Source organism: Prosopis cineraria, unplaced genomic scaffold (assembly GCF_029017545.1).
Source record: "Prosopis cineraria cultivar Desert tree isolate PC_DT_omini unplaced genomic scaffold, ASM2901754v1 PC2, whole genome shotgun sequence".
Lineage (NCBI taxonomy): Eukaryota > Viridiplantae > Streptophyta > Magnoliopsida > Fabales > Fabaceae > Prosopis > Prosopis cineraria.
The window spans coordinates 12,125,753-12,153,285 of NW_026555333.1; the positions used below are offsets into that span (position 1 = coordinate 12,125,753).

Sequence of the window (27,533 nt, forward strand, 5' to 3'; positions counted from 1 at the left end):
ATATAATGTTTAAAAAATATAAAATTATAATTTTTTGGAGGGGACAAAATATGTGAAGAATGCTTCAATTGTGATTTTTTTTTTGAATTTTTAAAATTTTTTTAATAATTTTCAAGTATTAATAAAAATTTAATAATTATAGTTGATACACTTATTGGCTGAGTGAACTTAATAGATCTAAATTCAAAAGTGAAGGATTGATGGGGAAATTCCATGATATCGGAGTTGAAAGCAGAGCAAAAAGCAGTCTTTGTTAGGTGGATGTGAACCATATCCTTTGCTAGGTGTGGTCTCATAAAAAACAACATTGGTCCAGCGATAATATCGGTGCTCGTTTCATATCCACTGAAAATCGTGAGAACACTCACGCTCATGTTCCGCCCATATTTGAACGTGTTTTTCATGGTACATTATTATGAGCATCATTATCTTAGACACAACCAAAATGACATTAAATATACTGACAGATTTTTATCCCAAAAAAAAAAAGCAATGATACTCTCCCAACAAGTATTTAACATAAAATGCATATCCAAGATTGCCGATTAAACTATCACAGCCCCTTATTAATTAAGCTATGTGCTTGTTGGTAACATCCTAAAAATTTTAAATAGAATTAATTATGATCATTAAGGGCAAAATGGTGAATTTAAATGTTAACTCAAGTAGATTGTGATTAATGGATGACTAATAGGTGTATTAAATCTTAATTGAGGCTTTGAATTGTATCTCATGTGATATTGGGCCACAATTGAATTCAATAGAATGAAACAAATTCGGACTCCTAGATATTGTCATTAGCCGTAGCTTGTGGTTGCTTTGGCCACGGCTTATGCACAAAATTTTAAGTTCCAAATTTGCTTTTTTGAGCCAAGATTGAAAGAGAGAAGGATAAATCTTAATTGAGGCTTTGAATTGTATCTCATGTGATATTGGGTCACAATTGAATTCAATAGAATGAAACAAATTCGGACTCCTAGATATTGTCATTAGCCGTAGCTTAGTTCTATGAATTCCATTATTAAATATAGTCACATTGTTAAGAGATTTGCAAGAAGACCATAGCATGAAATTACACCCGGTAGGCGCAGTGGATAGATGTGTTGTTACAAGAAAGAAGAGTGGAGAGTAAAAGAAGGAAATTCTTAAATAAGAAAAAAAAAACACTCATTTATGTGGCACTGTCAGGACTTGTTAATGATTCCTTTTCCTATATAAAAAGAGAACCAGAATTTCCGGATGAACAGATTGCATTTAAAGCAGCAGAATCACAATTTGACAAGCTCAAATGCAAGACGTACGTGTGTATGAATGAAAGGGGGAGAAATGAACAAGCTAAGGGTTCTTGAGGAATTGCAGAGCAAACAGCACGGAAGCGAGAAGCCTTGGTAGCATGATGACGTGGGTGGGGACCACACCCTTTGTTTTTGTTTTTTAGTTTCTTGTTTTGCGATACTGTATGGCCCACCGAAAAACTATTGGTCCAGCAACCACATCGGTACTCTTTATTTATTATTATTATTATTATTATTATTATTATAAGATCATGATAAAATCGTGTAAAAAAATTAAAATTTAATTATATCTAAAATCATAAAGTTATTATAATCATACAGGGGACACCCCACGCATTTCGTATCCATTGAAAATCTATGGACACCCCACTCATTCCAATCCATATTTGAAACTATTTTCTATTATTCACCCATCATCATCTCTAGCAAAACCAAAAACCATTAAAAACTCTAATTAGTGATTCACAATAACATAATTACTGCTATAAAATTAAGCAACTCAAAAATAAAAGATATTGAAAGAAGAGATAGAAATAAGAGAATGAGAAATTTTTTTATAAATTATTGTATCCTTCAATACAAATTACATGCCCCATTTATGTTGGCGGCACCAGCGACAAATATGAACGGCGAACTGCGAACTGCTTGAATCATGGCCGGAAGGACATTATTCTTAAAAACTATTCCGGCGCACCTTTGACGGACTGGCAATTTTCGAGGATTAAATAAGAACTTCCTGCAAAGCAAGGAAACAGAACAACATAGACTAAAAAGCAAACACAGATGAACATGAGAGCAGAAGGCAGAGGGAGGAGAGAATTGCCCCGAAAACTCAAGAGGTTGGTCAAGTTTTTCTGTCTGCACCTAAGGCTATATATAGCCTAAAAATGGAGACATGAACATTGGGTCATAATCATCGATTAATGTTTCGGTTACACACGTATAAAACAACAAAAACGTATATGGATTAATGCTTTAGTTACACTCTCATAAATCATGTTTGAACATATGTCTGGGGGTTACGCTGACATAAATCACAGTTAAGCTTTTGTCTAGAAACGTTTACGTTTAGAAAATTAATCTGGTTAATAGTAAAAACGTTTATGGCTTGAATTTAAATTCTAGACAACTAAAACCTGAGATTTTTCAGTAAGCAAAAAATAATTAATTATTTATTTTGTAAAAATAATTCAGTAAAAGGAACTCATTGCCTCTTGAACTCACGTGCAGGGGGGCAAATTGGCTGATTTCAACTGCGATTGTCCTGTGTTGGCTTGTCTCATGTGCACGAGGCCACTTCTCCTCCAAGCCTCTTTTACTAACCCACTTTATTCCTTAGTATATATACACTAGGAGAGTCCTTCATTTAGTCAATGTGGGACTTTGACACACACACACACTTTTAACACACATACAACAATCCACCACATGTGTTAAAAGGATCTATGTTCGTCTGTATTATTCACACGGAGGATAATCACTTTGAATTTGGTGTCTGTCGACTTGAACCAAACCTAGACTAATAAAACCTAGCACAAAGAAAAGTCAGTGTAACTTCGTTATTAAACCAACAGATCTTGAGTGTGTGCTAAAGGTCATATTAATCGGATTATACCCCCACAGTCTCTGCTGTTAACGACGATTTTGCATGTTATCGGCCATGCGTGCGCTTGGTTTTAACAAATGCTCTAGAGATTTTGCCACGATCTCATAGGAGCGGCCTCACTCCACATTTGTATAAGTGTTTTCATCAAATATATTTGCAATGAATACACCATCCATAAGGACTATGAAAACATTAAGAGCTTTCGCTCAGCCTCCGTTCAATGCATTCTAGCACTTTCTCAAGCCATAGGAAGGGACAAAATTCAATGCTAGCAGAACTAACAAGTAACTTGTTCTTATCCATTGAACCTTCTTCATGGGATCTCCAATCACAAAGGTTGGGTTGCCAGCACTGTTAATTTCAAACAAGCTTAAGTCATATTCCCCTTGACGTTTCAATAATAAATTTCTTCCCCAAGGGTTTAGTTAACGAATTCACCAAATTTAACTCTGATCTCACATAATCGATTGAGATGATCCCATCTTTGAGCAGCTACCTTATAATATTATGTCTCAATCAAATATGTCTACTTTTGCCATTGAAGGTCTTATTTTTAGCTGTTATTATTGCCGACTGGCTATCACAATGTAAAGATACTAATGGTGTGGGCTTTTCACCTATTGGAATACTCGCCAAGAAGTTTTTCAACCACTCAATTTCAGTCCTAGCCAGCTTCATGGCAATAAACTTAGAATTCCTTGAGGATTTTGTGTTGATTGTCTGTTTTGCAGACTTTTAGGTTATTACACTACTACCAAAAGTGAATATATAACCACCAGTGGATTTTATCTCTTTTAAATCTAAAATCCAGTTAACATCACTATATCCTTCCAATACAGGGAGAAATCTACTATACAATATACCATAATTCATGGTACCTCTCAAATATCTCAAGACTCTCACCTGAACCTCCTAATGTTTACTGCCTAGATAGTAGGTATATCTGCTTAATCTGCCTACAGCATAAGCTATATTAGGCCTAGTAAAATTAATCAAATGCAACAGACTCCTAATAATCTGTGCATACTCAGATTGAGCAACTGGGTCACCCTTGTACTTTTTTAATTGCACACTCGAATTATAAGGAGTACTCGGAGAAGCATCTTCAAGGTGTCTAAACTTTCTGAGAATTTTCTCAACATAATGTTCTTGGGAAAGCAAAATCCTATTTTCATTCCTTATGATTTTTACACCCAAGATTACCTTGGCTTCACCCATATCTTTTATATCAAAATTTGAAGAAAAAATTTTTTTCGTTTCATTAACAACATATATACTAGAGCTAAAAAATTAGTATGTCATCCACATACAAGCATATAATCACACAATCATTATTCACAAGCTTTGTATAAACACACCTTTCTACTTCAACAGTAGAAAATTCACCAGTTGTCAAAATTTGATTAAGTTTTTCATGCCATTGCTTAGGCGGTTGTTTTAAGCCATATAAAGACTTAACAAGTTTACAAATTTTATTTTCTTGCCCAAGAATCACACATCCCTCAGGCTGTACTATGTAAATCTCTTTTTCTAAATCACCATTTAAAAAAGCGATTTTAACATCCATTTGGTAAAAAAAAACTTTTAAATTGAAGCCAAAGTAATAAAAACTCTTATAGAAGAGATTCTAGTCACAGGAAAAAATGTGTCAAAATAATTTATATTTTTTTTTGAGTAAAAACCTTAGCCACAAGCCTTACTTTTTATTTATCAATTGAACTGTCTGGAAAATATTTTTTTTCTTAAAAATTCATTTACACCCAATAGCCTTAGTTCCTTGGGAAAAATCTGCTAAAACCCAATTTTTATTTTTCCTTAAAGAACCAATTTCAATTTCAATTGCTTCTTTCCAAAATTTAGTATCAGGTAAAGAAATAACTTCATAAAAATTTAACGGTTTTTCATCTTGTACTAAATAAGTGTAAAAATTATCTCCAAAACTTATTTCTTTTCTTTGCCTTTTACTTCTCCTTAAAACCAAATCTTCATTTAAATTTTGTTCAAACTCTAAATTCTCAACAGGTTTAGAAACATGCTTAACTTTTAAGAGAAAAATATGTTCAAAAAATTCAGCATCCTTAATCTCTATAATTGTATTTTGATCTAAAATATTACTTTTTAAAACTAAAAAGCGATATGTTGTACTTTGTTAAGCATACCCAATAAACATACAATCAGAAGTTTTAGAATCAATTTTTCTCTTTTTAGGATCAGGCAATAAAACTTTTACAAGACATCCCCATACTTTCAAATATTTTAAATTCAGGGTAAACCTTTTTCATAACTTATAAGGTATTTTTTTTATTTTTTTATGAGGTATTCTATTTTGTAAAAAATATATAGACAAAATAGCTTCACCTCACAAGTTATCAAGTGCAGAAGAACTCACAAGCAAAGCAAAGAATTGTTATAATATTGTCATGTGATTGGAATGTGATGTGATCTAATTATAATTGCAAATTTTAAATGTTAATAAATTAATTTAATAATTATAAACTCATTGGCATTAATGAAATCGTTTAGTAATTAGTAAGTGCCTTCATTTAGTTTGACTCGAATTTAAATTCGTTGACTGTACTTAATATAAGTATTGAATGCATGTATTATATGAGTTGTTGAAATCCAAATTAACGATTTAAATAAACTTACTTATTGGTTAATATCAAGTTGAATATAAATTCATAGGACCATTGATCATTACTTTAACAGTTTAGGTAGTACAGGCATTCAATGCATGTATTAAATACCGTCATCGAATTCAAATTTGTTTGGCCCCATTTATGTAACTTCATCTTGATCCTTTTCCTCCCAAATCAGAATCTGGCGCGCCATGAATCTGACAGTTCTGGAGAAGGAAGAAATGGGTTTGTTCCATTAATCTTGTGCGATGGCTCATATAAATATATCAATTACATTGCAGTGGGGCAATAGTTAAAGTCATTCAATTTGCTTCCAAGGCGATTTTGCAAATGCATGTTCTTTTTTACACTTTGTGCCTTCATGGTTTCATTTAAAACCCTAGTTTTAGAGGTTTCCAATGTCAAACACACTATCAGCCTTTTCCAGGCACAACTGATCTAAAACATATTTTGTTCAACACTGCTTCAAAATCACAATGCAATGGGATGGAATTTGATGGTGGAATAGTCTACAGATATAAACATACATGATCCACCCAAACTAACTTTTGTATGTGTTAATGTTAGGTATTGTGTTCCTTATAAGATAGGTGCATGAATAAATGAAGATATATCTGTGTCAAAACGTTGAGAGATTCTATAACAAAACATCGTCCAACTCAAATTAATAAAATATTTTCTTCCCCGCTGAAGGATTAACTATGTTGGATGAAGAAAACTCATTCCCACTCTCGCTCTGATTCCTATTTATATTCTCATCTGTTTATGCCTTTCAAAAATATGAGTAAATCTCTTCCAACTGAATTGTTATACGTACAAGGATTGAGATTTAAATCTCCAATCACACTCCTAAACAGTGCAAGCACCTTGGGCCTTGGCCAAAAAATGGCAGGCCCAATATTACATTTCCTCCAATTTGTTGTTTTAGATCCTAACATTTCCTCCAATTGTTTCTTCTTGGTAGACTTAAAAAAAAAAACCAAGGAAAAAGACAAAAACAAAAATCCTCTTAAAATATCTAAATAACATTTAAAATATCTAAATAAAATTAAATATCATGAAATGTGATAATTGAATATTTATCTGTCATTTTTTTTTGTGAAAAGACAATTTAAAAAAAAAAAAACAAAACCCAATCTTTCCTTCCCCTTCTGGCTAGTGAATTTCGCCTCGTTTCTGCACAGACACAAACACGGGAACCAAAGCATTGCTGAGTTCTCACCTCCACTGTCTTTGATGGGTAAAAAGGGATGGGTTCAAGTCAGGACTCGCCGTGAAGATGGCTGTCCCTTCTCATCTTTCCTGTTTCAAAGCGGAGCGCAGCCATGGCAAGCTTAGGCTCTTGCTCCTGTCCACCCTCAACCATTCTCTCCACAAACCAGAGGAAACAGAGGAAGAGGAAAGAGAAGGAGGAGCCGAGGAAGAAGATGATGGTGACGAGGCGGAGGAGTACTGGGACGGGAATAACGAGCATGAGGATGACGAATCGGGAATGAGAAAGATTCCAAGGCCAAGCAGGTGCAATGAAAACCGTAACATGAACATCCAAATACTTGATTGGGAGCCATTCTAGGTGGCTGGCTACTTGATCATCCGCAACTTTTCTCCCACAATTTATTGTTGTTGTTGTTACTTTAATTTGCTGTTGTTGATGTCGTTACATCTTGGTTTTTATTTTCCTAGTTTCTTTGAATACCAGCTCCTTCAGGACAGGAGCATTAGTGCTTGCGATATGAAATTGTACCAGATCCAGTGTATACTGTTCGTGTTTTATGGTTGTGCAGACACACGATGTAATTCACTGGCCAGAAGGGAAGGAGAGATTTGGGTTTTGGGATTTTTTTTTGCCAAAAGTGTCTTTTCACAAAAAAAAATGACAGACAAGTCCTCAAAAACTTAAAAAGAATTATTAATTTTGAAGTAACTAATTGTTATTTAGATATTTTGAGAGAAATTTTACGTTATTCTCCCAAAAACCTACTACAATTATTCTTTCTGATCTTATTTATAAAATAAAGAGAAAGAAAAATATTTTTAGTCCTCCTTATAAGTTATGTTATTAAATTTTTATCATAAATTTTTTTTGTCCTTATTTAAATGTTGAAGAAAAAATATATATTATTAAAATATGTATATTTAATAAAAATAAAGTTTAAAATTTATTAAATTTTAAGATGAAATTAATGAGTTTTGAATTTTTTTATTAATACAAATAAAATATATTAAAAGTGATTTATAAATAAAATTAGAGAAATACAGTAGATGAATCAATATTCAATGCTCACAATCAATGAATATTTTTTTATATAAAAGTAAAGTATAAAATTTATAATAAATTATATTATTCACGAATTATGAAAAACACCTTCAAAATTCTGTATAATGGAAACCAATCCACCCAATCCTGTAGAATTCATTTGCGGCTTGTGGATTGATATGAAGTTAGACATATTCTATAACATCAAATCATTAACACATCAAATCATAATTTCAGGAGTACGAAAAATTAGTGATTCGGTGCTCTTTTCACATACGGATCGAACGCGTTAAACTGATCCGAAAATTTGTCGGAAAAACGACCCGACCAGATAAAGCAAAATAAAAGATGCCGCACTCGCCGGGGTCGGGTTTTGAAGCGATCTAAACAATGCTTTTGAGCTGGAATTTGGAACAGCTCGCCATTAATGAAGGAGTAAACAACACGGTCGCAGTTGACCGACTTGTTTAAACAAATTCGCGGTCTCATCTTGATGTCAACGAGATGGGCCCTTTAAAACTGTTGCTGTTTTTGACGTAGAGCAAGGGCTTGATGAAACAACAATCATATGGGGACATGGGACAATGCGTTTGTAATTAACACAGCCTGGATCGGTCCATATACAATTATATTCACATCAGTGATGTAATGCAGCGAGTGATTGAACCAAAGAAAACGTTTTTTTCGCTGATTTAGTTAATGGTTACGAGTTTACTTGGTAGTTAATGATCTCCAGCTAACAGCTTCGTGTCTGGTTTTCATTTCACTCCCTCCATCTTTATATATAAAATATTTTTAATTAAATTACGTAAATTAATAAAAATTAATTATTTAATTAAAAATATAATAACATTCTAATTTTGACTCTAATTATTATAAATAAAAAATAATTTTTTTAAGTAAATTAATAAGAATACTTATTTTTTCTCTTTTTAATTTAATAAAAATATAATGATCAATTCATTAAAAAATATAATAACAGCCTCTTATATTTGAGGAAAAAAAATTAAAAAAAACTTTTATATGTAAAAATGGGAGGAATAATTTGCAGGATGACAGAGAAAGACTTGAACTCAACATCCAACGAAGTCGCAATTAACCTATGGCAAGAAAATATATAAGACCCGAAGTTATTAAAGCTGTTGGGTTGCCACTCTCCATGGATTGAATACGATATAAGCATGTGGAGTTTTATCATAACATGAAGAAGTCTTGGGTTTGAAATTGTAATATGCTCTGAGGTTTAGTATTCAATTTTCCCTTGTCTATTTAAACTTGAGTGAGAACCGCCCACCACTCAATAACCTCCTTGCCATTTCCTCCTTCCTATCTCACAAAAGCTTTTGGGAGAATTGTTTATTAGGCAGGAAAAGTGACTTCAATTAAGATTGCACAAAATATTAAACAAGATTAAACTTTTATTGAACTTAAAGTCTGATTTCTTTTATAAAAAAAAATGAGTTAGGCAATATATAATTTGATCTGGTCTGATTGTAATTTGAAGATTAATAAAATTAGACTTAATCCATAAGATGGAGATTGATCCTAATAAATTAGTATTCAATTAGTTTTTTTTTTCCTTTTTCCATGAAGCTAATGCCTAAAATAAGTCTTAATCTCCACTATAAAAAAAAAAATTGAGAATAGGAAGGTAACATCTAAGCAAACAGGAAGGAAAAACAAAAAACTTAATCTCTGCCATTTCATATGATAAGAAATACAAACAGATGGAGGAAGATTTTGATAAAGTAAAAGATACATCATGCCTATAACTCGAGCTGCGAATCAGAGCAAGTAGTGAGAAGAAATCTCGCTTAGCAGAATCAAATGCGAGACAAGAAGAAGACGAGAGTAGAGATCAGAGCGAGATGAAGCAGGGGCGAGGCACAAGGCAATTAGATCAGAGGCAAGATGCTAATTGAAATAAAAATGCTACATTCAAAGTATCTAAATTTATTTAAAATAATTAAAATTACGTTAAAATAGTTTCACAAAACCGAACTTGATCAAGTGATTTAATAATTTGGTCTCTTATCCTAGCTAACTCGAGAATAAAATTTGATATTTTTGATCCTTTAAACTAATTATTTTAGGACTATAAGCTTTCACACAACCCTACTCTCAATGGTTTAAGAAACGAGATGTGAATTGACATTGCCGACTTGGTTGTGATGTCTCCTCCACGCACTCACTATTCAACAATCAACAACTCGGAACCATCCCTCTCTTGATAATCCAGGATAACATATCTTACCTATCATCTTGTTGTCAATCTTATCCCTATTTGTGTGAACACTCTAGTGTCGATCCGTGTGTATTTTGTCTAGAGCCATTTATACGTCGCAATCACTTTCAATCCCTTCACTCTTAAAATGTAAAAATATTCAAACATTGCCTCTATTAATTAATTACTCGGTCTTTATTATTCTACAAGGCAAAGTTTCAAGTAGGGGCGGAGGCGTAGGGATAACGGCAGAGCGTAATGGCAAGGGCAAGTGGAAGTTTGTCCGGAAATAGCAACGAGAGTCAGGGATTTGTCAGAGCGTGATGTCATCACAAGGGCGTCATGGAACGAGCAACTTGTGTTCGTAAGAACCGGCCCGTACTCTGCATTCACAGCTCACCTCTGCTACGCACATGACACGATCTACTCGTCTATTTCTTTCCCAAAAAGAAAACTCTCAAATTTAATATTCGAGATACCTCTTCTGGTCCCTCTCTCTGTCGGCGGCAGAAAATTCAATTGCGAAATATTGCGACCGCCACATGATCCATCCTCCGACCTCTAGTGAAAAGTCGGCGACTCGGATTCATTGTAATTGACAAAGCCTACGTGCAAATGGAAGACATAGAGTTACTGTGGCTATTCTTTTTTGGTAGAATCAGGGTGGCTATTTAATCATATCAACTTCTTGTTGTATATTTTCCGAGTTACTGATTGAGTTCACTTGGATCGTCCTTATCCTATAATTCCTGCATGCTAACAGCCTAACTCACCACTCATAGAGGCTCGTTTATTCTGAGAACGTGAGTGGACACGTGAGAGATTCATTAATGAAATTAATTGGAGGGTCCCCCAAATCATAAATGTGACAGGACGTGCCTCTGAGCACTCACATGCTTCCGCATGTATTTGTGTTTTTTTTTTTGGGTGGTGTGGGAATATGCCCTCTCAAATAGAAAAAAATTACTTATTAAGGGATGGAAATAAGGGCATTTATATTTTACACCCCTCCTTTTATATTTTACATTTTAAACTCGTTTTATATTACCTTTTAACTCAGATTTAAAATTAAATTTTTTTAACTCAAAATTTTAATAAATTTTAGCCTATAATTTCGATATATCCAAATAATAATATTATTTTATAAAAATTTAATATTTATTAAATTTTTAAGAAAATAAAAAAAATAATATGGCCCATATCATTTGAAATCTCAAATCAGATTTACTGAAAAATTAGTTGAAACTGAAGGGTATATTATTTATTTATTGATTTACCTTCTATTAAAATTAACAATGGTATTACCTATTGTCACAACAACAATTAAAAGACCTTTTCTTGCTATAAAATTTATGAAAAATCGGTTGCACAATTGAATGAAGAATTCATAGATGAATAATTATCTTGTAACTTATATTAAGAAAGATGTATTTAAAAGCATTGATAATGAAATAATTGTTCAACGATTTCAAAATATAAAATCATATCGAGAAAATTTATAAGATATGTAATTATTAAATAATTTTTATTATTATTTTTTTAAATTATGAATGTGTAAATGATTTTGTCCCCTCTAACTCAAGATATTGACTCTTACCATTTCTAGTTTATTTTATATATGTACGTATGTGCATGGATTACCTTCCAGCCATTCATAAATCACACATGCTTGTTATTATAAAATATTTTTAACTAATCCAAATTAAGAAGAGAAGGTAAAGTTATTAATTTTGTCTACAAATATCATCACAACATTTTTTGCGTTTGACGGCACTTCACTTTACAACTATTTTAAAAGTATTGTCTAATATGTAAATAAGCAATATTTTATAAGTGTTGGAATTAATTACTATTTCAAGCAACAAATATTTGATAATATTCGAAGAATGTTGGCTGATATAGAATAGGCAATACTTTTAAATTATTAAATTATATTTTTTAATGAGTAACATTAGGACTGTTACTTATAAAATAATTTTTTTTCATAACATTTAAAAACCATTCCGTTTTCTAACAAGCAATAATTATATAAATGTTGTATTTAAATGTTTTTTTTTTACAACATTTAACAACTTTTGTGTATTATGTTTTTATACATAAAAACCACTTATTTTTACACTTTTTAATATTTTTGGTTATACTTTTATTAATTAAATAATTAATTGATTAATTTTTTAAATTCTTAATTAGTTAAATTCAAAAATTACTTTAAAAATTATCAGTATATAAAATAATTTGCTTTAAATAACATGATAGTGGTTTTGGAAAAGTGATAAGAGTCATTTTTGTCTTCCTTAAGGTTTAGGGTGTTTGGATGTCTGGCATGAATAAAAATTCTAAATTTTTCTTATTTTGTGCATACACAACAATTCTTAATTTGTTAGTCTACTATTATATGATAAACGACTTTTTAAAACTGTGACAATATGTTAACATAATAACTGTTGCTTATTTATAAGATATAGGCAACAATTTTGGAAATGTGTGACCATAGAATGCAAAAATTGTTGCATTTTATAACAAGTAACATTGAAATAGGTACAATTTTAAAAATATTGCCTTTTATTTTTGGTATCAGTTTTCTCAACTGTTGTTACAAGACAAAAATATTATAGTGTATGATAATCATTTAATATTATTTTTATTTAAATGAAAAGAATTTAAATTTGCATCATATTCTTTTTTATATTTAATAAATTTAAATAGAGATAATAATGAAAGAAAGATATTGATACTCAGGAACCAAGCAATCTTTTTAGAAGACGTTCCATACAATAAGATCCTGAGCAAGTACTTTGAAAGGCCAAAACAAATTGAGCAGCCCACATCATATACTATCACGCCCACCATTAGAACGGCGAGCAGGATGCTAATCCACATGCGAGCTCCGGTCATGATGCTTTTATTACGTGTGATTAAACTGATGATCACGACGCAAAACTGGATGTAAAATGTTTGAATCGCTCAAAATATGTGTCGAAATCAAAGCGGCATCTGGCATCTCTTTTGGGCTCCCCTAGTCCCCTGCGTTGTTTCTAGTCAATTGTCATGACTCAGAAGATGAATGAACCTCCACACGCGCTGAGCTAATTTCAACATTCTCAGCTTCCACAACCACATATATGCAGGCTTCCCATTGACCCATTCGGTGTGTCTGTACTGTGTACACACACTTGTTATCATCTTCCGTTCTGTCATCGTTGATTCCCCTTCTCATTGTTTTTGCTTTAATATCTTCCTCCACCTTGACTCGGTCTTGCCCTAATGTCCTGCCACTGTACTGTCACTGTGTCCATTTATGTTTGTTTCGACTTCGACAATTACCACCGCTTCCCTTGCACGCGTCAAATGCATCACTAGTCTGCTCTTTCCACTCAATCTCATCACCACCGCTTCCCTTGAACGCGTCAAATGCATCACTAGTCTACTCTTTCAACTCAACCTCATCTGTTAGGATTGCACAAAAGACAGGATGATATTAAATTTTACTTTAATTTAAAGTTCGATTTTTTTTATAAAAAGAATTGAATTAAGCAATCTGTAATTTGATCTTGTCTAATGATAATTCAAGGATTAACAAGACCGAACTTGATCCAAATAATTAGGAGAATGGTCCTATCAATCCAGTACTCACTTTACTTTTTTTTTCCTTTCTATTCTATGAGAGGTAATAATCTATTTCAACGTAATAAACTCAATTAAAATGATAAAAACACTTATAATAATAATAATAATAATAAATCCATAATAATTTTTAAGAATAAGAAAAAAAATATTTCTCTTATAGTTCAAATATAACTTTAACAAAAACAATACTTAGTAAAATTCAACAAGACTACATTGCAATAATAATTTAAAAATAAATTTAATAAATCTTCATGCAATCATCTCCTTAGTATCAATTACACTTCAAACATTTGTCAAAAATAAATTAATTATAATTATAATAAAAAAATTAATAGGACTGGACTGGACCAAGTGGTCTGGATGTCTAGCCTCTTCTCCAGTCCAACCCGAAAAAATAATATGATCTTTTCAGTTTTTTTGGTCCCGAAGAACCAGTGTCTATACAGACCAAACAAGACTGAGACCATCTTGGGTTGGATTGGACCAGACAGAATTGAAAGACTTTTACATAGCCCTATCATCAACCTTGACCGATCTTTTCATACGATCCAGAGGCTTATGCCTAGGATTTTTTAACCACTCTGATCTACTTAACCCCCGCCCCAAAATTCTCAAATTCTCCTGTGGTTCTATTTGTAAAACAGATAAAGTATTTATTTTAATCTTGTTTAAGGTATCTTAATGATTATTATATTTATTTTTATTATTTTTTTCTTATTAAATATTAGAAAGATTATTCAATGTAAGAATATATAACTTTTAAAGTATATATATTGTATGGGGATAAAGTTGAAAATTTGAACTTTTAGATAAAGTTAATAAATTTTAAAATTTTTATTGATTACAGTAAAAATGTTAAAAGTGATTTGTAAATATAACTAAAGAGTATTATTTTTATCTCCCTAAAGATATGTAATTATATGAAATTAAAAAATAATAACAAAAGATAGAAATGACTATGATCGCTTAATTAAGCACTAGATGGTAATTATATTAAAAAATACCTTTTAATGTAATGGGTTAAATGATGATTTAGATTTTAAATTATGATGTTAAGCATGATTTAAATATTAAACTTATATTTAATATATTTTAAATTTTAAATAATTAAACTTGAAGCAATCTCACCTTTATAATTATCGTAGACAAAATTATCGTTAGTTAAGTGATGGGACTTGGATTTACAAGACAAGTGGCATGTACTGACAACTTTGCATTTGAAGACTTCTTCAAAGGCTTTGAAACTATTCTCTCTCCCCCCTTTCTCTGCTCTCCCTCCCTCTCATTCTCCCCTCCTACCTGATGTCTCTCCCCTCCCCCTCCCACCCCAAACCTAATCATTCCAAAACGCATCAAGGGAAGGAGAAGGATGGGAGGAGTGTGTGAAAAAGGCTAGGTACCAATCTTTACAAGTAACGACTATTTATTTTAATTTAACGATCAAAATAAAATTATCTTAAATTTAATTGTTTAGTATTTAAAATATATTAAATATAAATATAAATTTAAATTATCTCTAAATCTATAATTTAAGGTTCAAGTTGCCATTTAATCCATTATATCAAAAGGTATTTTTAACAAGACAATATTAATTATTAATAAATTTATCACTCCATCCAGTCTTTATTATAAGGCACATTTTAAAAAAATTAATGAGATCCTTAATACAAGGCACTTGATGGGGTATAAATTATTCTTACAATATTAACCCTATTTAAATTTATCAATTATGAGAAAAATATAATGTAAATTTGAAAACTTTTCATTCAAATATGAGTGAGATTGAAAGTTTATTCTATTTTTATTTAAATTTATTGACTTGACCACCTTTTCTTGATTTCAGTGAGATGGTTAGAGATGCTTTGTAATAAGGATCGAAAAGACTAGAGAAAATTTTCAATTAAAAATAACTCCTTTTGAACTATAGTACAAGTTATTGTTAACTAATTTATGTTTGTAAAAAAAAGAGTAGTTTAAATATTAATTTTTTAAAAATTTTTACATCTTTTCATTCATGTCATTGAGTGCAATAAATATAACATTTAATTTATTTAAAACACTTTCATTAAGTACCTAATAAAATGAGGATATAATTGAAATATATATTACACCTATTTGATATTCTATATTTTGAATTAAACAACATTTCTGGAAAATGATTTATAATCTTGTTGGAAGTATGAGTGTTTAACTTATAGCTATCTTAATTATATCAGCACAGGTTTCATCCCGATCCAAAAATAATTAGGATGTGACTTTACAAGATGAGATTGAAAAGAGATTTGGGATGAAACGGGCCACAAGATTGTCTTTAGGATGTCTCGTCTTGTCTCAAATAGTATGTATATATATAATTTTATTATTTGAAAAAAATATTAAATATATTAATATAATTTATACTTATATTAATTACATCAATGATAATTTTAATACATGCAATTTTTATTGAAAACAAATTTTTTTTATATTGATGATTTTAATGACACAGACTACATAGTGTTAGGTAACATCTTTCTTTATAATATATTATTATATTAATATAATTTATTTTTATATATATTCATTTAATAACTTTTATTTATATTGTATTCCTTGCTTTGTTTTTGGAAGAGTAATTAATTTAGTATATCTTAACTAAAAAATAAAAATAATAATTTAATATTATACTTGACTTGTCTATTGTTGTTGTTTTTGTAACCTATAAATTATTTGTAATTTTTTTCCTAATGTATTATACACTTATATTTGTGATTGATGTAATTCAATAATTAACTTTAAATTGTTATAATTTATACATTATTTTGATTTTAAACTTAATAAATTATGTAATTTAAAATTTTAATAAATATTATTATTCAAACCTTTCCTTTGCGTTATCTGATTTATTAAGAAAATGAGATATCTCAATTTTTAATGAGACAGTATGACTTTTGAGATGAGACAAAATAAAAATTTAATCTTAATTTTTTTTTAAGACAAGACATGAGATAAGAGTATCTCAATTTTTGTCCCGGTGAATACTCCTAATTAAAAAGGGGAGCCCATTTTAATAATTTTTATAAAACCAAAGCTAGGAAGAGAGAAATAAATGAGAGAAGCAGGGAACGGTTGAATCAAATTTAAAGGTACACGAGTACTGAAACGAACTAGTCCAGCCTTGGAAAGGGATTCATAACGAGGCTCTCATTTCCTTACTCACAAGGTTTTAAAGTTTAAATCAGTCATTCACCCACTTAAAATATTAGTTGATGGTTTAATAGTTGGATTGTGATTGAATTAGAATCAAACCGTTTTTAATTAAAATAATTTATCTTAATATTTAATATAAAACATTATAAAAAAATAGTAGTTAAAATCAATAAATTTTATAATTTAATATTAAAATGTGCCAAAATCTACTTTCATAAAGTTTATTTATAAATGAATTTTATTAAAGCAGATAGATAAATAATATCTTGATGAAAAAAATATTAATAAACAATATTTTTTTAAGATAAGCAAAGCTATAAATCAACAATATTTTAATGTTACTTTTTTTGGCAAGTCGGATTTTAATCTTAATTAATTTAAATTCTCAAAATTGCAACACCAACATCTAATAAATCAACTCTTCCCGCCTCCCCTCCTAACATGCAATATTAACAATAGTTTGTTTTTTTTCCCCCCAATGACACATTTATTAAGGAACAGTTATTATTTTATAATACTTAAACCCTAAAAGCATTTCATTCCTCCACTTCTTTCACGTTTTCTCATTAGCAGAGCTTGTCTTCTTTTCTTCTCTATCTCTTTTTCGGCCGCCATGAGTCCTTGATTGAAGTGCAAGATTGTTCATGGATCTGATAGTTTCAGGGCAGATCTAACTGATTTGTGACCAAAGGAACGCCTCTGTGGCAATGGTTTGCAGCAAGTTAACTTCTCTTCTTATTTTTTCTTTTTCTTTTTTTTTTTTTAAATCTTTCTCCGCTTCATCTTCCTTTTGGCTGGGTTTCGATTTCTATTTTCTTCTCTTTCTGGCGGACGGAGAGTGCGTCAAGGCTTGGTCAGAGTTTTTATTATTATTATTTTTTTAACACTGAACAATGCCGTTATGCTGTTTGGGGAGAGAAAAAAAAAATTAGGTTACTTGACCGTTCGGTTTTTCCGGTTTGCTTATTCCCGGTGTGTAAATTTCAACCGCAACCGATTTGTGATTAGTTTACAGCTGAACCGGTTAAACCGGTCAGTATGGTCCAGTTTAATTAATTTTTAAAACCTGCTCGTTTATGTTCCCAATTCTCGCTCTGCTGAACTTCCTCAATAATTGCTGTTTTTAGGACAGTAGGACCCAACCACGATCCCAGGATCCGGAACAGCATCTTGGTACTAGGTACCCTTTTCCTATTTTGACCTTGGGGTAACTCCTGTAGCCTTGCGTCTCTGTTACTCTCTGCATTCTCCAAAATCAGCCATTAAGCATTTACGGTTTAACACACCACGCTTTTGGCCATTCTAATTATATTTATAAGCATATTTTATCAAAATTAAAAAAATATCGTTTATTAATTATTTTTTAAATTTTAATTTTTATAAGATTAAATTTAGCAGAAGGGATTAATCTTTTGTAGTTTTGTACCAAAATTTAAATATCTGTTAAAAGAAACGTTCACATGTAGTCATAACGCCTAAAACAAAATTATTTGTAATACGAATACACAAGTATACAATTAAAAAATTAATATGGTTTTAATAAGTCACTTTTCACAAATTAAAGAACCCAACTGAAAAACAGGCACGCAATTGGTTTATATAAAGGCGACACCCGTTTTACTCTAAGCACTTGGCTTCCGGGAGGCAAAGCCCAAAACAACACTCTGAGGCTTTCATCTCCCTCCCTCATCCCTCTCTCCTTGATTAATCGAAAATGGAAGCCAAGGTCCTGTCCTCTGGAATCCGCCACGCCAGCCTGCCTCCTGGTTATGTCCGCCCGGAATCAGAGCGTCCTCGCCTCTCTCAGGTCTCTGCATGTCAGGACGTTCCCCTCATCGACTTGTCCTCCCCCGATAGGTCTCAAATTGTTCGCTTAGTCGGTCAGGCCTGCAAGTCCTTTGGCTTTTTCCAGGTTCTTTTAATTAGTTAATTAATTCCTTCGAATCTTGACGCCGGTGTGCCAGAGTGACTTGTTTCGACTAATTAGAAATTGGAGGAATCTGCAGGTGATTAACCATGGGGTGGATTTGGAGGCTGTGAAGAAAATGTCGGAGGTGGCGTACGAGTTCTTCAGGCTGCCGGTAGAGGAGAAGATGAAGCTGTACTCGGAAGATCCCTCCAAGACCGTCAGGCTGTCCACCAGCTTCAACGTTAACAAGGAGAAGGTCCACAATTGGAGGGACTACCTCAGGCTCCATTGTTATCCTCTCCACACTTATGTCCCTCACTGGCCTTCCAATCCTCCCTCTTTCAAGTATGTTCTTCCTTTCCCAATTTTTTCCCCCTAACCCTGTCCGGTGATAATGGAAGTGTTTTGACTGCTTCAAGAAATCATAATCGCAGTCAACTCATGATTAGACTACTCTTCAACAAAACATTTCATTCAATCAATTTTTTTGATTAAAAAGGATCATACAAATAAATAAAAAAAAGATTACATCACATAGGAGTTTCATAATTAGTTGCTTTTATATATCATTGATCGCCTCTTGAAGTAGAGGAGGTGGACGATCAAAAAAATTAAAATTAACATCTAATTTATGAGATAAGCTAGCTAAGCAGCCGACATACGAATTAGAGTCTCTTTGTGAACTTGTTAGGTTAACCTGCTTTTTTAGTACTATGACTGGACGTTTATGCATTAGTCATTCTTTTCTTTTAAAAATTCTAATTTACCTTTGGACTTGTTTTTCCTTCTTCCTGTTACAAAGAATCCGATCTTCTTTTATCTTCTCCGCGTAATCACATTCATGTATTTCTGAAAGTGCCATTATCTTAAACACATGACTGCACGTGAAATATATCTTTCCTTTCCACATGTTCGTCCCTCTTCCTCTAATTCTCTTACATTCATGCATTTCTCAAGTCATTTCTTGCCTATTTTTTCAAATTAATTTTTTTAAAAATATCACCTCATATTTTCATTTAAAATACCTCATGTGTTATGATTTGTGAACGATATAGCTTCTTAAAATGAATAAAATTGTCTTTTTATTAAAAAAAAAAAGCTTCTTGTAATTTTTATAAATCTAATGATGATATTGATAGGTACTTTAGCTTTACATTACACATAAACACATGATAGAAAACCTTCAAAACAAATCATTTTATTGAATTATAACATAATATTGTTGTATTTTAAATATATCCTTCTAATATATAAAAGTAAAGAATTTATTCATTTTTTGTTCTTCTAGCTAGATGGGATATATGTTTTTTTTTTTTCAATGTTTAAAGGTAACTTCAATGACTTTTGAACATGGCGGCATGGATATATTCTTTTTCTCATAATATTACTGTGTATTTATTCTTCTCACCATGTTAGTGTCATGTTCTTTGCAGTAAAGAATTGATATGCCCGCACCTCCTATAACGTCACATGTTAAACGAAGTTAGATTGGATTCTGATTGTGTGCCGATCACTGTTTTGTTTTCTTTTGTTTTATTCGGCATGTCTTACAAGTTGATACGATCTATTTGCACCATTAACTTTTCATTAGACAGAGTTCACAAAATATAAACTCTTAATTCAATATGGATAAAAGTAATATCATATTTGGATAGAATTTAATTGAGTTGAATTCTTGAGAATTATAGATTAATACACTGACAATTATGATAGTGATAATTTATTAATTTTACAGACTCATATTTCTTTCCAATATTTTGAATTAGAATGATCTAGACATAATACATAAGTGGGGTAACCCAAATGATACGGATATGGTTTCGTGCGTGGCTTATTTGTGTCTGAAAGGCAAAATGTTTTGAAATCACCTGATTTTCCTAGCAACTAAATTTTTTTAAGCATTAATAATAGTAAAATAAATTTATTATTATTAAAGTGTGGATAAAAAAGATAAAGTGAGGTCAAATCACGAGTTCGAAACGGCTCTTTGAAATTTTAATTTTGATAATTATATTTCCTTGACCATATAGGAACGCTAATGGCCGGTAATTGGACTTTCCTTTTCACAACAAGAAATTCTTCCCATTTATCATATTAAGAAAATGAATAAAGGAGAATTCAATAAAAGTTGATTTAGTTAGTAAAAATTTATTGTTAATGTGATGATCTTGTTGATAAATAATCTGTAAGTATGTTTGTAAATATTATTTAAATTTAAAAACATATCTTAACTCTAATAAGATCCTGGGGCTTAACCTATTAAATTTTTTTAGTATAAAAAAAATATTAAAGGGGAATATTAAATATGAAAGCAAGCTTCTTTACTGATTTATTGTGTGGTTGGTTGACTTGGCCGGAGGAAAAGTGTTCCCATGTGAAACTGAAGCTGCGATAGCATCTAAGTTTTTTTTTTTTTTTTGAAATCTCATTTTAAGATTATATATCAGAATAAATCAAGGTAAAATATTTGAATAACTTATTTGTAATGACCTAATATTATTAGTAATGAACAAATTGAGAATTTTTTAGTTTAAAAAAAAAAGGATGTCACATTCTAGAAAGTTATAGCTATACAGTTTATTTAATATTTTTATAATAAACCTACTTTGATTTTGCAAACATAAACGATAAGTTTAAGTTTTAAAATAACCATAATTTTTAAATTAAGACGTCATTTGGATCGTATCATCTGAAAAATGGAGTAGACGTGTTGGGTCGAGACACGAGATTGTGACGCTTTGGAACGTTTTGAGCATTTCTTCAGCTCGTCGACATCACTCAAGCACTTTCGACGGATCAATGACCTTGTCCATACTGACCAAGTCACACCCATCTATTACAAAAGAAAAAGTCACCCCATCTAGAACCACACACCATCAGTGATTAACAGCCCAAATAATTTTCTTTGTTGATGACATATCCAAACTATTATTTTAGAATATTTAAAAAAAAATCATCCGATACAATTCCAACCTGTTAGCTCCGTGCTCACCCTACGGCTGCGTTCCAACATGTTAAATTTCTATCTCGTGACAAAACTTAATTTATTCAGTATTTCACAAGTCTATACCTAACACGACATTTTTAACCACGCAGCCGTGGTTTTTTTTTTTTTTTCTTTTGTGACATGGATTGTGATGTGATGTGTGTGGAATGGAATGAACAGAGAAACGGTGGGAAATTACTGCATGGAGGTCAGAGAGTTGGGGTTCAGAATAGAAGAGTACATATCAGAAAGCTTGGGCCTCCCCAAAGATCACATCAAGAATGTGTTGGGGGAGCAGGGCCAGCACATGGCCGTCAACTATTATCCTCCGTGTCCGGAACCAGAGCTCACCTACGGCCTGCCGGGTCATACCGACCCTAATGCTGTCACAATTCTCCTCCAAGGCGTCGACGTGTCGGGGCTTCAAGTTCTCAAAGACGGAAACTGGGTCGCCATTAACCCACAACCCGATGCCTTCGTCATCAACATCGGGGATCAAATTCAGGCATCACACTATACACTACACTCGCAACGTTCGTATATGCATTTATTTTGATCCCATTGTGTTGTGATCACAGGCTTGTGTGAATTTTGGTGCAGGCTTTGAGTAACGGGATTTACAAGAGCGTGTGGCATCGTGCTGTCGTTAACTCGGAGAAGCCGAGGTTGTCGGTGGCTTCATTTCTGTGTCCTCAGGACGACGCTCTGATCAGCCCTGCAGAACCACTCACGGAGGATGGACACGGAGCCATATACAGGGGTTATACATATGAAGAGTATTATAAGAAGTTTTGGAGCAGAGACTTGCACAAAGACATCAGCTGTTTGGAACTTTTCAAGAACGTGTAAACTTCTAAATTTATATTGGGGATTAAGCAAGGTCAGTCTAGCCTATAAAGCACATGTGAGGTTACGATACTGCTACATTATTTCCAGTGCTCCGTCAGGGAATTTCATTAATTAGTCGAACCTTGAAATTCCCTAATGCCTCTTGTTTTGCAATTCTTGATGCAAGCGGGGCATTCAGGAAACAAAACAAGACTTTGTAGATTTTTAGTTTAGTGCTCTGATTTCATAATCTCAGAATTTGATTCCTGAGATTGTTGTAATATTAGTATGAAGTAATGTAATGAATATAGCTGACTATGTTTAGGCCATTCATCAGACTATTTTATTTAAAGACCAAGGAAATGTTCGATGTTCTCAATCATTAGGGTGTTCTGGCCATTATATGTGGCAAATAAGGACAACATTGCAGTGTATACTATTGAGGATGTGCGTGGGAGTATTGTGGTTCAAGGAATAATAATGGGCATATGTTGCGCGCGGGTTTTGCAGTTTTGGTATTGTGTCTCACCCTGAAGGCTTTCTCTTCTCTCTGCTTTATATTATTCCTCTACCATTTTCCCTGTTTATGTTTTCTAATTTCTAGACTATTATGAGTGTTGTGACTATGTTTCGATAACTATTAATCTATACATGTTAAAAGTTGCAGATCTTAACGGTATTTCAATCGCTGAAGTTAATTCCACTCTCGGTTCTCAGTATATTGTTAGCATGTCCTTGTATTCTTAAGCAATTTGTAGGAAAACCATAGCATGAAATTACCCCCAACATGGGCTACGGGGAAGGATAAAAGTAGAGTAAAGGAAGCAAATTCTTAAATTACAAGAGAATACACTCATTTATTTTATACAGAGGCAGGATACAATAACTTGTTGGTGATTCTTTTTCCTATATATAAGAAGACAAGTAGAATTTCCGGATGAACAAGGGGCATGGAAACCAGCAGAATCACAATGTGACAAGCTCAAATGCAAGACATGTGAACAGATATGAAGAGTGAGAAACGAAGAAGTTAAGGGTTCTTCAGGAATTCCATGATATAGGAGTTGAAAGCAGAGCAAACAACCCGGAAAGCTTGGAAGCCAGCGCCCTTGGCCAAAGCCTCAAACTCTTTCTCAGTCCTCTCTTTGCCACCAGGGTTGTGAGCCAGCATGATGACGTCGATGTGGACCACACCTTTTGTGGCCAAGCTAGAGTCCGGAGCCACCGGAAGAATGCACTCCGCCACTATCACCTTCCCATTCTCCGGAAGCGCGTCGTAGCAGTTCTTTAGGAATTTCAAGCAGTGCTCGTCACTCCAGTCATGGCATATCCACTGCATGATTTACCCACGTCGCTTACAAGTCAGCCAACTTGTCGTGTTTATTTATTTAAACCAAAGGTCCACTACAAAAGGAATACCTATGATATGAACCAATGAATTCCAGCTCAAGCACAAAACGTTGCTAGTTTGATGGCCCAAGGCTTTTTTGAATTGTTTTAATAGTTTGCTTGTTTGGTGATGTGATGATGCAAGGCCACCGAAACTATTATATGGGCCTAACAACCAGCCAGTCCAACACACAGAATATTTAAAGCGAACTAACCTTCATGAAAACAGCATCAGCTTTTGGAACACTGACGAACATGTCCCCACCAACATGCTCCACACCTGGATAAGAGGGAGCGTCTTGGATGACATGGGGGAGGTCAAAGTTAATGCCTTTAATGGAGGGGTACTTGGAGACGATCATGTTGATGACAGCTCCAGTGCCGCCGCCGACGTCGACGAGAGACTTGAGGCCCTCAAAGCCGTTGTAGGTCTCCAGAATCTTCTTCATGGTGATGGTGGAGTGGTCGGCCATGCCCTTGTTGAAGACCTTGTTGAACCTGCCATCTTTCCCGTGGTACTCGAACGATGTCATCCCGTGTGCCTTGTTGAATGGAATCCCTCCTTCCAGAACCGCGTCTTTCAAGTAGTACCTTCCATATCCCAATATCCATCGTCATTTAAATTTTTAACCCCTTATTTCCAATATTCTTCAATTTATTTAAATCTATATTTTCGAAATAGAATAGAAGGAAAAATTCTGACAGCACTCGAGATAGGCTTATAAATTACTTAAAAAAATTAATAGCAAGCCCATGGTTATTAAGAATCATGTATATCAATATGTTATATTTTTATTAAAATAAATAAATTGTTGATAAATATCCAAAAAATTCCACAAAACTCGTCCTTGACTCGAATATGCCTCAGAGAGACAAAATTTCAAATAACATAAAGTATGGGGGCCAGAATTAATTTTATCAATTTCTATAAAGATTTTTTTTTTTTAGTGAAAAACAAATTCTATTACCCGAAGAGAGTCTAGTATAAATAAAAACACAAGAAATAAAACAATTAACTGAGAACAGTCTTTTATCATTCATCACCTCTTGTAGGGAATATGGTATAGAGAAAATTTTAATAACTTTCAAAAGGAGATGGAAAATAAGGGCGGTTGCCCTCCTTAAATCCGTCTCGGCCTCCAAGACAAGTTAAGAAAGTTAGAATACATTGTCCATATCTTTATTTTGTCATGATATTTTCCTTAAATTTATTTAACTATTTGTATCAGGTTACAATAATTTTTTGGTAAAATAAATTTTAGGTGAGTTTTATCTGAAACTCATGTATTATGCTACAATGTTTATATTATGGCTGGTTCATTTGTATTGTATCAAATGTTTTTTAGGTGAACTAACGTTACCACGCTAATCAAATGAGTGTATGGAAACAATAATCATGAAAAAGAAACCAGAAGCAGTTCGACCTAACTTAGCAAAGGTCAAGGAGTTGGATTAATTAACGTAATTAATATGAGGAAACGTAACGAAGAATGGTTTTCAAGCACAGGGAAAGGTAGTGGTAGGTATACTGCAGGGGACCTCTCAAAGAGCGTGGCGTTGTGGCCCCATTTCACACAAACACAACACAACTCATGAGTGGTCTCCATTGAGATATAATCAACATTTGCGATTCCGGTAGGGCCCACTTTTTATGCCTTTTTCTAATCCCTTCGAATTTTTCGCCTACCGGCCGCTGCTATTTCCATGGACATAAATAAATAAATGATCAATCTTCCGGGTAATAATTAATTTACTAATTAATATCCAAAACGTCCAATAGGGAAGGCAATCTAGATGACATGCCTGAATTGGTAATTACCGTTCAAAACTATAATTCCATTTCAAAACATTCCTCTCCGATTCTACTAAAAAACTGGAGCTTTCCTTCCTGAGTGGTAACTTTTAAACTTGGATAAACATTACTAATTTAAAAAAAAAAGAGTTCGATAATCACTTTCCCACTTTTCCATCTCTCCATTATTCAACTAAGGGCCGTTACGTTTACCTACTTTTTACATTCAAAAAAGACTTTTGAATATTCAAAACTATAAAAATAATTTGGTTTCTTTAAATTGCTTTCAAAGTTCATTTGAAAAACACATTTAAAAAGTTCTAAAAGTTCATCCTTTAAATTTAATTTTAGATAGCTTTTTGAAAGTACTTTGTATAATTTTATTATTAACTAATTCTCACTTTTCTAATTTTACTTAATCATTATCTTAATTCAAGTAATTTTTAATTTACTAAATTAATTTTTTAAAAAAATTATCCAAACACAAATTTTATTATAATAATTGACTTTTATTAAATTGAGTTTTATTAAATGAACTTTCAACTAACAAACTTGTAACAAATTGAAAATTAAATACACACTAAATAGGATAAGAAATACGTGGATTTTGCCACTTTATTTATAATTTTTCATATATTGAGGTTGACAAAAAATCAAAATATGCACGACCTCCATGACATGATCATCAATAATTACACATTTACCATACCCACTAATTATTTTGTTCTGGCCACACACAATACCCCACTAATCGGGGTGCCATGGAAACTTGCAAGACTAGTAAACCTCTCTCGAGCTTTCCATCCAGGTACCCCGCATATAATATATATATATATTATATATCTTTTGGGCACTTTTAATAAATAAATAAATAAGCATTGAAATAAAATAAACCCAGATAAGCCGTCCATTTTGTTTCTTGACATATATCGTCCTCGCGAAGTTTGATTGTGCACACTTATTTCATCCTTCACATTAATTGATGATGACTAATACTCTAATTACTTGTATGAATCTAATAATTTGATTAATTAGCAAGTTAAATTACAGATTGATATTCAAGTAAAGTATAAGAAACGGAGTAAGTAAAGAAGAAGGAAATACCAGCTCTCCATGAGGACTTTGTCCTGATTCATGAGGTTGAGGGGAGCAATAGAGACGCCGTCTTCGTTTTTAACCAAGTATTTAGCGACGGGGGCCAGACCATAGAGCCTCTCGATCTTGCCGTCGGGAAGGGTTCGGACAGAGCAGGTCAGGACGTTGTAGCTGGCCAACAGCCGCATCATGCGGTCCAGCATCACCGCCGCGTCGGGATTCTTCGTCGGCAGCTGAGAGGCAACGTCGGAGGGCGAAGCCTGAGCATTAGGGCCAGCCTTGGCGATGATCTCGAGCAGATCCAGCTCGAGCGCTGATTTCAGAATCATGGGGAGCACGGAGGCGCTGGCCAATTGCATCGCGAAGAGGTTCGCTTCCTCGTCGTTGACGTGCGTTGGGGTGATCTGGGTCTCGCCGGCTGAACCCATGACGACTCGGGGCTAATCGGGCGGTTTTGGGGAAGAAGAAGTGGATGGTGAAAAATGGTGACGACGCCGAGTCCCGAAGTGGGTGGTGAGTGGAAATTTGCAAGTGGCGATAGCGTCCTTTTGTGCTGAGAACTTTCCATTGATACCCCCCACCAACCACCCCTACCCCGCAAGCAACCCTAAAATTAATAAATTAAATTTAGGATATTGACCTTTTTTTTTAATTTATATATTACACATGAATGCTCATTCCATTTGGTCAGGTGTTC

The 27,533-nt window shown here is 32.9% G+C and overlaps 2 protein-coding genes across 2 annotated transcripts; one reads left to right on the top strand and one right to left on the bottom strand.

Annotated features, from left to right (window-relative positions):
* Positions 1-18,447: 18,447 nt before the first annotated feature.
* LOC129304161 (protein DOWNY MILDEW RESISTANCE 6-like) lies at positions 18,448-23,069 on the top strand. Its single transcript, XM_054943849.1, has 4 exons — positions 18,448-18,749; positions 18,844-19,091; positions 21,913-22,237; positions 22,333-23,069. Exons 1-4 carry the CDS (start codon positions 18,552-18,554, stop codon positions 22,579-22,581), a joined length of 1,020 nt encoding a protein of 339 aa, XP_054799824.1. The 5' UTR covers positions 18,448-18,551; the 3' UTR covers positions 22,582-23,069.
* A 307-nt stretch (positions 23,070-23,376) lies between these two features.
* On the bottom strand, positions 23,377-27,364 carry LOC129304160 (caffeic acid 3-O-methyltransferase). Its single transcript, XM_054943848.1, has 3 exons — positions 26,846-27,364; positions 24,165-24,540; positions 23,377-23,893 (listed from the first exon to the last, which is right to left on the bottom strand). The coding sequence occupies exons 1-3, from the start codon at positions 27,262-27,264 to the stop codon at positions 23,591-23,593; spliced, it is 1,098 nt and encodes a 365-aa protein (XP_054799823.1). The 5' UTR covers positions 27,265-27,364; the 3' UTR covers positions 23,377-23,590.
* Positions 27,365-27,533: the final 169 nt, after the last annotated feature.

Bases quoted from the DNA above. Each gene is read 5' to 3' on its own strand.
- LOC129304160 (XM_054943848.1), bottom strand. From the start codon at position 27,264: ATGGGTTCAGCCGGCGAGACCCAGATCACCCCAACGCACGTCAACGAC. The intron at 24,541-26,845 runs GTATTTCCTTCT...GGGATATGGAAG, and splicing joins AAAGTCCTCATGGAGAGCTG to GTACTACTTGAAAGACGCGG. The intron at 23,894-24,164 runs GTTAGTTCGCTT...TAAATCATGCAG, and splicing joins CTGATGCTGTTTTCATGAAG to TGGATATGCCATGACTGGAG.
- LOC129304161 (XM_054943849.1), top strand. From the start codon at position 18,552: ATGGAAGCCAAGGTCCTGTCCTCTGGAATCCGCCACGCCAGCCTGCCT. The intron at 18,750-18,843 runs GTTCTTTTAATT...AGGAATCTGCAG, and splicing joins AGTCCTTTGGCTTTTTCCAG to GTGATTAACCATGGGGTGGA. The intron at 19,092-21,912 runs GTATGTTCTTCC...TGGAATGAACAG, and splicing joins TCCAATCCTCCCTCTTTCAA to AGAAACGGTGGGAAATTACT.